The sequence below is a fragment of the Schistocerca gregaria genome, chromosome 3 (assembly GCF_023897955.1).
Source record: "Schistocerca gregaria isolate iqSchGreg1 chromosome 3, iqSchGreg1.2, whole genome shotgun sequence".
NCBI lineage: Eukaryota > Metazoa > Arthropoda > Insecta > Orthoptera > Acrididae > Schistocerca > Schistocerca gregaria.
Genome location: NC_064922.1, coordinates 453,493,055 through 453,507,624, shown reverse-complemented (window position 1 = coordinate 453,507,624; position 14,570 = coordinate 453,493,055). Strand labels below are relative to the sequence as shown.

The 14,570-nt window shown below is 39.2% G+C and overlaps 1 protein-coding gene across 1 annotated transcript in view; it reads left to right on the top strand.

Annotated features, from left to right (window-relative positions):
* LOC126354293 (uncharacterized) overlaps nucleotides 1–14,570 on the top strand; it is an 82,203-nt gene that overhangs the window by 54,454 nt on the left and 13,179 nt on the right. Inside the window, exon 4 of the mRNA XM_050003840.1 lies at nucleotides 857–1,059. Coding sequence (XP_049859797.1) covers nucleotides 857–1,059 — 203 coding nt within the window. The remainder of the gene's footprint in view (nucleotides 1–856; nucleotides 1,060–14,570) is intronic.

Genomic DNA, 14,570 nt, shown 5'->3' with positions numbered 1-14,570 from the left:
ACAAAAAAGCTGGTATTAACGTTTGATATGGCACTAAAGTGAGAAGAATCGTTTCGATAAAAATGTGAAGTAAAAACTGTTGAGCTTGGACAAAATACATGACACATTGAGTTAAAGAATTAAATGACAAATTACAACAATTGTTCAGAGAAGAAACGTAAAATGAGGAAAATACAGTAAACTTTCTTGGTACGTTTCAAGGACCTGACTGAAAAGGTAATACTGTCATAATAAAGTATAACATTACAAACAAGTGATACATGATGATACTAAACTGGTAATTCAAACACCTGCTTTTATGAAAAGTTTAATTATAGGGCAAGTGAAATCGCAGTAAGAGAAATAACGTAAAGCATGACGCACATAAGTAGGAGCGGTAATTTACAAAGAAGTTTGTAAGGGTTTACTTACAAAACAGCGGTTGAAAGTGGTGAATGAGAGAAGTGTCTGATCATTTTGCAGTAAGTTTGAGCAAATAAAATTAAGTTTCCTAATTTTCATTATTTCAAGTTGGTTCATCTTCCTCCCTTTCTGGACTTTATGTAGTAGCTTTTTCCACGAACCAACATAACACCCAATTATCATAATAACTTATTTAAAACGTTCCCTCGTATTTTCTTTCGGTTGCTTGGTCCTTCATGAATTTCCAGGAACGCACTTGCTAGCTTCTTTAGATGACTGCTGTTGAATGATGGGTCGGGTTAGCAGCAAGTCTCGTTATGAAAAATTTGTGTGGAATCAACAATTAAACTCGGTAGAACGCTAGAGAACTAATTAATATTACAAATTTGCACATATTGATGTGAGTAGCTAAAAATTGCGTGACTAATACAGCTCTTTTTCTCATTTACTGCAGATTGCAGTCAGCAGTGTTGTTAAAACATTACAAAGAGAATGCGATAAGAGAGTTCAGAGAGATTGCGAAGAACTCGACAAAATGCTGAGAGATCAATTTGAGTATAAACTGAGCTCCACTATAGAAGCTCTGGAAGCTCGTTTCAAGGAGGATACGCTAAACCGCTTAGCTAACCAACGGGCAGACTTCCATGCGTACCTACAGTGAGTATTGCTCCTTCTCATACTGCATAATTTTAATTATTTTTATTTTGTGTTTATTGTGTGACTAGAGCCGTGTAGTCCCATGCGTATTTTGCCTGGTCGACGGAACTGACGATGTTACGGGGAAAATGGAAAAATAATCTGCTGTATGGACAATATAGAATTAAAAAGTTCGTAAGAATATATGTGGTTGAAGATGGGACGAATACCTGCGATGCATGCATAATCCTGAGCATTGGAAGCACTTGAATCTCTGATATCCTAAGTAGACGAAACGACAGTTTCTAATTCTTGGTGTACGTGTATAAAGTACAGACTGTACATACAGTCCGGAACCACTTTCAATTATTTATTGCACAAGAACTAAACATTGTACAGGTGTCATACATATTGAATTTTGAAGAGAAACTCTGAAATTTTTTTTACAAACATTCGATATGCGAACCATGAGTAAACCATGAGTTAGGGTAATCGAATTGTTACCATACCCGTCCCAGCATGGCATCGTCGACTGTGGCAGTCGCTTCCCGCATTCTCTCTCAGAGCTCTGCTACATCATGTGGTAGAGGCGGTACATACACCAGATCTTTAATGTGTCCCCGAAGAAAAAAGTCACACGGAGTGAGATCTGGTGTTTTTGTCGAACTCCTACACACAGAAAGCTCGCTCCGCATCTGAACTCGCCATGTTTTCAACTAGCGCTGACTATCGGCAAATTACCAAACTACTTTCAGGGTTTCTCTTCAAAATGACGTATGTATCATATGTGTACAATGTTTAGTTCGTGTGCAATAAATAATTGAAAGTGTTGCCAGAATTTATGTACATGCTGTAGTATGTATTGAATACGCCAGCACGGTGTATGTTCAAGGGCTTTTAAAGAAATCGCGTTTTCTGCTTGTGGAGAATTCCACAGACAGTTATCTAACCGCAAGGGGTGGGATTCTAGACTGCAGGGTGATTCAAAAAGAGAGCACAGATTTCAGTTGTTTATTACAGACAAACTACAGAAGATAGAAACACATTGCACATATCACTGGATAGGGGAAGTTCCGAAGTTTTGACACAGCTGCGCTGTTGTTTGTTTGTAGGAACATGGCGACTATGTCACAAGAGAAATCATCTTGTGTGCTGGAAATCATCTTGTGTGCTGGAATTTGGGCGAAGTCAATCAAGTGTTCAAATGCATTAGGCCGTGGATTCAGCAAAAAGCCGCATCTGCGCAAACTGATTTATATCAGGCATACAAAATTCTTGGAAGGTGCTTGTATATACAAAGAGGGTGGGGGAGCATTGGTTGGCCACGCGCGTCTGATGAAAATGTCGAGCGTATCCGTTCACACAGTGCCTTGGAAGTTAGTAAGACGGAGAGGCCAGAAACTTCAACTTCCTCAAACGACGTTGTGCCTTACAAGTTGCAGTTATTGCAGCAATTGCATCTCGTCGACCGTAACACAAGGTACATATTCTGCATTTCAGTTCTCTATCGGGTAAAATAAACCACCATAATGTATGAATTTGGGGGTCACAAAATTGTGGCGTCGTGCCGGTACGTGAAAGAGACTCATTGAAACTTAATGTGTTTTGTGTCGTTTCTATTCACAAAGTTTATGGTTGTTTCTTTTTTGCGGAGGAAACTGTGGCAGGAATGTCGTACCTGGACATGCTACAAAATCGTTTGTTTCTTCAACATCACGAAGATTCCTACGATTTCATTTTTATGCATGACGGCGCCCCACCTTCCTTTCACCTTGAGGTGAATCTTAATAACACCATCCCACAATGTTAGATAGTAAGGAATACAAAACAAGATCTTGTTCATTGTTCTTGGTCTCCCAGTTCACCAGACCTCATATCTTGCGATTTTTTTCTTTGAGGACACATGAAAGGCAGAATCCTTGTCCCATCTACGGCACCTACTTTTCGAGAGCTGAGAAATCGGGTTGTGGAAGCTGTCGATTCAATAAACAGGGACTTGTTGATTCGTGTGTGGAATGAAATGAAGTAGCGTTTCGATGTTTCTCGAGCAAACATGGAGCTCATGATGAGTGTATCGTATAGTGTAGGTGCAGACATAAAACTTTGAACCTTTGTATATCCAGTTATATGCACCAAGTGTTTCTATCTTCCTCTAATAAACAACTGAAATCTGTTCTTTCTTTTTGAATCACCCTGTGTTTAGTACTGTCTTCAACAAACTCATTGACTCTCATTCAGTTCCTGATTCGCATTGTTCTTTTGAATATGCTATTGCATAAAATGTGGAAGAAGAGCGTGTTTCTCTGTCCGCAGACATTAGCCGTACATCAAGCACATGCACATGTACAACACTTCCAAAAAAAGTACGTTGCCTCTCTTATCGAACGAAATTATTTGGTTACAAGACTGGCAGCATATTACGCCATCACAGGAGAAATACTTCTACGCACGCCAGTGTAGCTCGACCATGGGAAGTCTGTTGATGAATAGCTGCATATTGCCAATTCTACAGTCACAATGCTCGCTGATAATATTAATTTCATGCGTGACGGCATGATTAGTTTAGATATTTTATGTGGATGCTGTGACGCATATCCCCATAATCAATGGAATACATCAGAATTGTTAGTTACAACGTATTTTGTTTCACGGCAAAAGTACAAAAATTACAGGAGACAATCATCTTTTTAAAAAGTAACTGTAGTATGCATTATAGGAGAGATCCCTTATTTCCTCCGGTCTGGGGACTTTTACAAACGGTACAAATTTTGGGTATATAATTAGAGAAAGCAAAAAATAAAAAAATTCCATATCCAGGCCGAGAAAGTAAAGCTTGAAAATTTTTCTGTTGATGCTTTTCCTTTTAGTGTAAACGGAACCACTTCTATACAGAGAGAGGGAGTCATAACCGAAGAGCAAAATCTGTTTTCTGGTTTAAACAACGACATCTTATTATCAGAATTTTAAACATGGCTGACAGCAGCAACCGTAAAGAAAGTTTCAATATCACTAAGGGTATCTTTTTCAGAAGGAAAGTCGCATAAACACCATGACGTTAAAATAGTAACCTACATAATGTGCTAAGAAGCTCATGTCAAACAGGAGAGAATATAAAATAATATCCAATGTCTGCTCTTTTAGGTCGCTGTACTCGTGTAACAGTTTGACTGTTTCCGTGGAGGAATTCATTCCGTATTTTCTACTGTTTTGCTTGAGTTTCTTAGCTCATCGTGTATATTTAACGTCATGTAACTTATGTGACTTGCCGTCTCAAAACATATCCTTAGTGGTTTTAAAACCTGGTCAAGGTTAAAAGTTTTTACATTAAACTTATGCAGCTGGCTGTATCCTTTATATATTTGACATCTTTTTGTATCGCCATGAGAGGAAACAGAAATATCACGGCACATTATTTCTGGGAACACGGAGGCTTGTTTCACCAGACCTACGAAATATGAAACAATTCGTGTAAAAGACCGGTTGTTTGTGGTTTTGAAGAAACAATTTATCCTACAATAGGATTCTGTTATGTAGCAAGAATCTCAGTCTCTCTCTCTCTCTCTCTCTCTCTCTCTCTCTCGCCTCCCCCCTCCCTCCCTTTCCCGTACACACAGACACACACACACACACAAATACATACGCACACACACGATGGAATGTGCCTACAGGTAGTTGGGGAAATAAATATTTGATAACATTTCCTTTGACACTATTGCCCTTGTACAACATCACACATGGGAATTTCGGATTCTGGATATAGAACTTCCAAGTTCATTAAAAGAGAGGTGTCGGATTATATTGCATACATGAAATAACTCATCTTTAGCGGTTTTAAAGAGGACTTCATTAGGAATAAAGATTCCAGTTCTAGGAAAATACGGTAGGAAATACGACTAGCAGACCTCTTTACATAAATTCGAAATGTTTAACATTTTCTGGAGATCTGCTCCTGTGCATGTTTAAATATTTTTCTAGGTGATCGACTAAAGTAGATAATGATGGATCTTATTGTCCAGTGAATAGGAATTATATCTGGTGAATTTCAGGTAATGAAGCATTTAGCATCAGAGCTCAACGGAGGTCGAGTAAACATATCCGTGGGGAGAAGGAAATCTGGCTGTGATGTTGATAAAGGAATTATCGTTGTATTTACCTGCAGTAATTTATGATAATTACTGATTGATTAAGTTGAGACTGCCGAAAGAGGATTTAAAGCCCAGCCATCACAAATACAAGTCAAGTATCTCAACTAAAGCGCTGCCTCGCTCGGTGCTTGTCTACCTAGTCTTGGAATGATAGAGAGAGAGAGAGAGAGAGAGAGAGAGAGAGAGAGAGAGAGAGAGAGAGAGAGAGGAGGTTTCAAGTTTGAGAATATTGCATACAGTTGTTTTAGTGAATGTAGACTGCCACATTGGCAGAAAGTGGTTAACGATGATAGCGTCGCTGACTGGCTGACAGCTCAAGACGCCATAATTTTACCTGTATTGTGTTGCTTTTGGCTAGTATAGTGACTGCAGTCTTGTTGTAAATTGTTTTAAAGCTCTAAATACCGGTTACGCGTTATATTATTTGTATGTGGAAATACGTTAACGTGCCGATGCGCTATTTGATGTCTTTTTTCAATCCATTTCATGCAATTTAACATCAACATGCGTTTATCGTCAACATGCGTTTGTGCTGTAAGTCGGGTCTTTGGCGATAGTTTACGAATTAGATTTTCAAAGTAGTTCTTATAGGATAGATTTTGTCTTACTGATTTTAATTGCTTTTTGTAAAGTAAGACCAGAAATGACTTCCAGAAATATTTTTCGAGTAGTCTTTGACAGTTACTTTGGAAAAAGGAAATCTTAAAGACACTTGGTGGAAACATAAAAGACATTCATTTCTATTTGAAGTGAATATTTCGGCTCGTGATTCTACGTTTGTAATGTCTAACCGGCAATATTTCGTAGTGTCGACCGTCAAATTTCTTGTTAGTGTTGTAGTGAAGAATTTTTATCTTGGTAACAGAAAAAAAATCGTACTTTTATCGCCAAAAAGTCGTCATACGGTAGTGATAGTACTATGCGGATCTTTAAAATCGTTTCTCATTTATTGTATAGAACGCTGCACCTAATGGATAACTACTTCAATGACGCTAGCTGTCTTATCAAACGACATTACATACTTCCTCAGTTTTTCCAAGGGTTTACTGAGAAAACTTGTCAAATTTGTGACTCTTTATACATTTCCATTGATTGCTTACTTTACATTTTACTGCATATTCATATAGCATATAAGTGAATCAAGTGTTTTACAATTTAGTGATTCGAAATTTAAGTAAAGGGAAACGCATTTTGTATTCCTCCACTGCAACGGAAGTTCAAAATATGTTATGCAGAGTTGGGATAAGATCTTTACGGGTACGTGGCTACTGATTTCGTCGAAGAATATCGCAGCCGGAACAATATATTATGCAGAGTTGGGAGAAGATCTTCACGCCTAGGTGGCTACTGACTTCATCGAGGAATATCGCAGATGGAAAAATTTAAATCGCCGTACTGTCCCTCAATTAAAACAAACAAAATTTATTTTATCTGTTCGGTTCTCGTTATTTCCAGAAGAATGAGGATCTATTATGGATGTTCATTTCATTGGTAATACTACACTACTGGCCATTAAAATTGCTACACCACGAAGATGACCTGCTACAGACGCAAAATTTAACCAACAGGAAGAAGATGCTGTGATATTCAAATGATTAGCTTTTCAGAGCATTCACACAAGGTTGAAGTCGGTGGTGACACCTAAAACGTGCTGACATGAGGAAAGTTTCCAACCGATTTCTCATACACAAACAGAAGTTGACCGGCGTTTCCTGGTAAAACGTTGTTGTGATGCCTCGTGTAAGGAGGAGAAATGCGTACCATCACGTTTCCGACTTTGATAAACGTCGGATTGTAGCCTATCGTGATTGCGGTTTATCGTATCGCGACATTGCTGCTCGCGTTCTTCGAGATCCAATGACTGTTAGCAGAATATGGAATCGGTGGGTTCAGGAGAGTAATACGGAACGCCGTGCTGGATCCCAACGGCCTCGTATCACCAGCAGTCGAGATGACAGGCATCTTATCCCCAAGGCTGTAACGGATCGTGAAGTCACATCTCGATCCCTGAGTCAACAGATGGGGACGTTTGCAAGACAACTATCTGCACGAACAGTTCGACGACGTTTTGCAGCAGCATGGACTATCAGCTCGGAGGCCGTGCTGCGGTTACCCTTGACGCTGCATCACAGACAGGAGCGCCTGCAATGGTGTACGAACCTGAGTGCACGAATGCCAAAACGTCATGTTTTCGGATCAATCCAGGTTCTGTTTACAGCATCATGATGGTCGCATCCGTATTTGGCGACATCGCGGTGAACGCACATTGGAAGCGTGTATTCGTCATCGCCATACTGGCGTATCATCCGGCTTGATGGTTTCACGTCTCGGTCACCTCTTGTTCGCACTGACGGAACTTTCAACAGTGGACAATACGTTTCAGATGTGTTACTACCCGTGGCTCTACCCTTCATTCTGTCCCCGCGAAACCCTACATTTCAGCAGGATAATGCATGACTGCATGTTGCAGGTTCTGTACGGGCCTTTCTGGATACAGAAAATGTTCGACTGCTGCCCTGGCCAGAACATTCTCCAGAATTCTCACCAATTGAAAACGTCTGGTCAATGGTGGCTGAGCAACGGGCTCGTCACAATACGCCAGTCACTACTCTTGATGAAATGTGGTATCGTGTTGAAGTTGTACACGCCATCCAAGCTCTGTTTGACTCGATGCCCAGGCGTATCAAGGCCGTTATTACGGCCAGAGGTGGTTGTTCTGGGTACTGATTTCTCAGTGTCTACGCACCCAAATTGCGTGAAAATGTAATCACATGCCAGTTCTAGTATAATATATTTGTCCAATAAATACCTGTTTATCATCTGCATTTCTTCGGGATGTAGCAATTTTAAGGGCCAGTAATGTATATCTGAAAAAGATGTGATCGATGTGAGTGAGCCCGAATCTCTGTGCCTACCAACTTTGAAAAAAGCATAGAAATATGCAATTTGTCCCGTTGTGGGTGTGATCATTAGTAGCAATCTCTGTCTTCGTACGTAGCGCTACCTGTCTGTTTTGTGGCGTGTGACGGAGAATCCGGAGAGAGCGGGGTGTTCTGGCGGCCAACTTGTTATCAAAGTCGGCGGATTTTGTAGTGGTTCGCCTGCAGTGTCGTGTTTTGTCAGCGTCAGCACAGCACTGTCCGCGCCACAAGTCCAGAATCGCGCTACAATGGTTTGAAGAGCACGGTAGTTAACTCACGCTGATTTCTTGGCCTACAAGATTGCCTGATCTGAGCCCGATGGAACCGGACTGATCAATCAAGGACGTTACCGGGCACACGGTCTTTCCCCCACGGACCACCGGCCCGTAATTACGGGAATTTGTGACTCGATTAAGAACTTTTTGGTAGGGAGGATACAACACGTTATCTTGGATGGAGAGTCATTGTCAGATGCAGAAGTAACTTCAGGAGTGCCCAGGAGGTGTGTAAGTAATGTCTGAGAGAAGCTTCATAAATATTCAGTAAGATCTTCATAACATTTCAACTTGGTGCAGAGATTGGCAACTTGTTCTAAATATTCAGAAATGTAAAATTTTGCACTTAGAAAAACGGAAAAAGGCAAAGCCCATGACTATAATATCAACGAGTCACTGTTGGAATCAGCCAACTCACACGAATACCTGGGTGTAACACTTTGTAGGGTTATGAAGTGGAACGATCACATTATTTCAGTCGTTGGTGAAGGATGTGCTAGATTTTGATTTATTGGTAGAATACTGGGGGAGAGCAATCAGTCTATAAAAGAGATTGTTTACAAATCACTCGTACGACCGGTTCTAGAATACTGTACAAGTGTGAGGGACCCATATCAGGGAGGACTAACAGGGAATATTGAATGTATACAGAGAAGGGTAGCACGGATGGTCACAGGTTGCTTTAATCCTTGGAAGAGTGTCACAGAGATACTGAAGGAACTGAAATGGTAGACTCTTGAAGATAGACGTAAATTATCCTGAGAAAGTCTAACAACAAAGTTTCAAGAACAGGCTTTAAATATTTAATCTACACATATTCTATAATGCACTATGTATCGCTCACGTAGGGATCGTGAGGATAAGATTGGAATAATTACAGCAAGCTTAGAGGCATTCGAACAATCATTCGTCCCACGCCCGATACGTAATTGGAACAGGCAGAAACCGTATTATCTGGTACAGTGGGATGTACACTCTCCCATAAACATCACGGTGGTTTGCTGATTATAGATGAAGATGTAGATACTTGCGTGACCTGTATGTAGACATCAAATGCCATACACCTCCAAAACCTACCAAGGAATTACGTAATCCACGATACTAAGAATCGCTGCTGTATTGTATTCAAACAGTGAACAACCAACTACGCAGGTAGTTTTACTATTTAGTCTCATCATTGCATAACTGTAGAGGAATGCTGTTTGTTTTAAACTATTGCCCAATAAATAGTAGCTGATAAGTGGCCGCATTTCACCTTGCAACGCTACCTCATTATAAGCTACCTTACTTTTATGTTGTAGTCACGAAATAAGTCTGGCAGAAAGCGAACCGTCTTCCACGAAAAGTAGCTGCTGTATTGAAGTGGCGGGCTTGCGTCCTTAAAATCATATGGCAGGACGCTAGTTGACTAAAGCAAAATAATGTTGTCAACACAAAGAACGTCCGCCCCGGTAGCTGAGTGGTCAGCGCGACAGACTGTCAATCCAAAGGGCCCAGGTTCGATTCCTGGCTGGGTCGGAGATTTTCTCCACTCAGGGACTGGGCGTTGTGTTGTCCTAGTCATCATCATTTCATCCCCATCGACGCGCAAGCCGCCGGAGTGGCGTCAAATCGAAAGACTTGCACCAGGTGAACGGTCTACCCGACGGGAGGCCCTCGTCACACGACATTTCATTTAATTTCAACACAAAGAATAACAAATAACAATCATTTATTAGAATATACAGGGTGTTTCAGTAAGAGCGTGCAAAAATGTAACAGGACATAGAGAATGCTCCACTGAACAACCTGAACCTGGGGTCACAGAAGTCACCTTAAAGAGATGTGGAAGTAAACTTGTTTACCGCTTCGTCTAACATTACTCTTTGCAGCTTATTTACAACTAACATGCGTATCAGTTTACCATTGTTATTTTTATTAACTTGTACATTCTTTATTTCCTCCAAGGAAACAAGGAAGACGACCTTGATTACTAGGAAGTCATGACGCGTCGGAATGGCAACCTATACTTGAGGTTCGTGCAGAGAGTTCTATCTGAGTTGTTGGAGAAAGTACTATTGGCTGTTCGTGAGAGGATGTGGATACAACATGAGGCTGTACCGCCTCACTGCAGTGTAGATGTCCGCAACCATCTCGGTGCTATATTTCCTGGTCGCTGTATTGCAAGGGAGGACGTTGTATTCCATGGCTTGCGATATCACCTGACCTGAATCACATTGATTTCTTATGGGGATATCTAAAGTCATTTCACTTGTGTATGAGGCCTCAGTGGATACGGAGGTGGAATTAGTTGCCAGAATTAAAGCTGCCTATGATGTGATTCGAAGCTCACCAGGGATATGTAATAGTAGTAGTAGTAGTTTTATTCATCCGTAGATCTCTTTTTACAAGGATATACGACATGTCAAAGTATTTACAAGCTTAGATCAATTTACAATAAGCTAATTCGTATACACATATATTTACAGACTTCTAGTTAGAGACAATCATTAGATTTTACTCCTGGTATACAATAATTTATTTACAAATAACTCATTAAATAATGTAATGCCACACTATTCACTCATATTTCACTATCACTCACTGCACACACTATACACACATTGTTTCATAACACTTCACTCACTACATACACACACACACACACACACACACACACACACACACACACACACACAGGTGATCCTTGGGCCATTTTCTGTACTGCAAGTTCCCATTTGCTATCCTGAAAAACTGAGTCAGCATCCCTTCATAATGAGTGAGATGTTGAGCTCAGAAAGAGGAAGAGGTGTTAGTATTGTGCTATGCATAACTTGAGGGGAGAGTGTCTCTAGAAAGGAAAAAAGAAGAAAAATAATAAAGTGAAGGTGTTATGTGGAATATTGGATGTTTTATAATCATCATTATTATTATTATTTGTTTGTATAACATTTTTTTATCAAACCCCTACTCTGCTTTATCTAAGTAATCCTTCAATGTATAAAATGTATTGCATAACAGGTACTTTTTAGCTGCCTTCTTAAATAAGTGTATTTTTGAAATTTCTTTAATCTCTTTTGGTAATTTATTGTACAGTTTTATTCCTTGGTAGAAAATGCTGTTTTGAGTTTTATGTTTATTTTTTCTTGGTAAATGTAAGTTGAGTCTATCTCTTGTTGCATGGTCATGGACAGAGCTGTTTGTGCAGTAATTGCCAATGTTACTTTTGATGTGTACAACTGACTGGTAAATGTGTTCACATGGAGCAGTTAAAATTCCCAGTGTTTTGAACAGATCTTTACAATGAGCTCGACTACTATTTCTGGTTATTATTCTTATGGCTCTTTTCTGGAGTTTGAAAATTGTGTTCATATTTTGTGGATTTGTTCCCCAAAAAAGAATGCCATAGCTAAGAATTGAGTGTACATATGAATAATATGTAACTAAAAGACACTGCATGTTACACACAGATGATAGAATTCTAAGGGCATAACATGCTGATGACATTCTGTTTGCAAGTACCTTTGTGTGTTCGCACCACTTCAGCTGAGAGTCAATATTCATTCCTAGAAATTTTGCATTTGTTACACAGTCTATAGAGGTGCCATCTACATTTAATTTAACATTGTCATTTTTCCTCTTCAAACTGAAGTTCATGGCATTAGTTTTCTTTATGTTTAATGTCAATTTGTTGCTTATTGACCAAATGTAAACTTCCTTGAGAGTTTCATTTGCTTTCTCGGTAAGGAGTTCTCTTGTTCTCTCAGTGACTATAATATTGCTGTCATCAGCGAAGAGAATTTTCTCACCATGAGTAACACTACTGGGAAAGTCATTGATGTATATCAGGAATAGTATTGGTCCTAATATGCTACCTTGTGGAACCCCTATATTAATATGTTTTGGTTCTGATAAGTATTTTACTAAATGTTTAGATCTATTTGAAGTATGTGTTATCTCTACTCTTTGTACCCTATCTGTTAGGTATGATCGAAACCAGTCATTAGCTACCCATCTTATTCCTAATGCTTCTAATTTATTTAATAGAATCTTGTGGTCGACTGTATCAAAAGCCTTAGAAAGATCCAAAAATATGCCTGTGACACACTCATCTTTATCAAGAGCATTAAGTACAACTTTTGTGAATTCTACTATGGCTGACTCCGTATTTTTGCCACTTCGAAAACCAAACTGTGATTTGCTTAAAAGATTGTATTTATTCAGATAATTCATTAATCTGTCTTTCATAATTGCTTCTATTATTTTTGAGAATGCTGACAGCAGGGAAATGGGCTGGTAATTTTCTATGTCTTCTGCATTACCTTTCTTAAGCAAAGGTACAACTCTTGCCTGTTTTAGCTGCTCTGGAAATGTCCCTGATGTGAAGGATTCATTTATTATATTTGTTAATGGGCCTTGTATAATCCCTATGCATTGTTTCAGTACACACATTGGTATATCATCTAAGCCTTCTGACTTTTTATTTTTTAGCTTTTGAACAGTTTTATTGACTTCATTCTCTGTGGTTGGAAGTAACATCATTGTATCTAGTGCAACAATTTTTGCAGGTGTTATATTTGTTTTGGGGAATTTTTGCTGTAACTTCTCTGCAATACTTGAAAAATGCTCGTTTACATAGTTTGCTAAGTGTTGTGGATCATTTATTACCTTATCCCCCTCCCTTAGCAGTATGTTATTCTGCATTTGTTTGCCTCTCCCCGTTTCCTTTTTTATAACATCCCAGACTGCTTTGCTTTTATTCTCTGCATTATATATTATTTTGTCATTAAATGACTTTTTGCAGCAATCAGCACCTTCCTATAAATCTTTTTGTATCTATGATAGAAATTTAAGAATTCTGGATCATTGTGAATCTTTTTCATGGAACTGAGGTGTTTAAGTGTTTGGGAGGACTTCTTAATACCTGCTGTTATCCATCTGTTTTTGTGAGATGTTGATACAGTCATGTATACTTTTGGAAATGCTGTTTCAAAGTTCAATTTAAACAATGTGGAGAATTTGGAGAATTTCATATTCACATTGGTTTCCTTATACACTTCATCCCAGCTTTGTTTTTCTAGTTCTTTTGAAAAATCTTTTATTTTGATTTCTGATAGATGTCGTTTATAGGCTTGTAGTTTAGGGAATGATTCGATGCCTGATTTTACTGTTGTTATTTGACAGAGATGGTCTGATAGTCCTAGATCTTTTACAGCTACATCACATTTTTCCCTGTCTATATTTGTGGCCACATGGTCAATTACTGATGCAGTCATTGTAGTAACCCTTGTTGCACTATTGACCAATAGGGACATGCCAAAACTTTGAAGGATATTTATGAAGGTGCTGCTGGATTCATTTATGATATTAGTGTTGATGTTTATGTCCCCACACAGAATTATGTTGACCTTTGTACCTGAGACTTTATCTAGAACTTCTGTTAATTTATTGAAAAAAGTGTCCACACTACCACTGGGAGATCTATACACACACAAAATGATTAATTTCTTGGTGATATCGAGCCCTGATAATTCAATAGCTGATATTTCAATGTGTTTGTCTTCACTTACTGTACTGAGGTCATGTCTAGATTTGAACTGTGTTCCTTTTCTGATATAAATGCATGATCCTCCACCCCTTGAAGTAGTTCTGCAGTAAGAGTTTGCCCTTTCATACAATGATAATACTACATGTTGGATTTCTGTGTCTCTACACCAGTGCTCAGTAATACAAACTACTGTGCAGTTCAAAGATTGGAGCTCAACTTCTAATGCTTGTATTTTATTTTTTATTGATTTTTTATGTTTTGATGGAGGATTGTTAAGTCTGTGAAATGCCCCATGTTACTCTTTCCGATGGTTTGTTTTTCTTTGTGACATCTGGTATGTGTGATTTTTGAAGTGTTATAATCTGTCTTGTGAGTGATTGTTTCAGTATTTTTTGAACTGCTAGAGATACTCTTTAGGCAGGGGACCCTGTTGTCTGGATTTATCCTAAAAAAGACCTACTTTTCCTACCTATGACAACAGGTATTTGACCATGTGTGGCCCGAGATCCACCCCCTATACTTTCATGAATCAGCTGTACCAATCTTCCCTTCCCAGTCCTGTTTAGGTGTAGGCCATGCCTAGTGAAACCCCATCTGTTGATAGTCCCGACGGGCACCAGAGAAACATGAGCAAAGTTGGCCGTCCTCAGAGCCATCCCCAGCC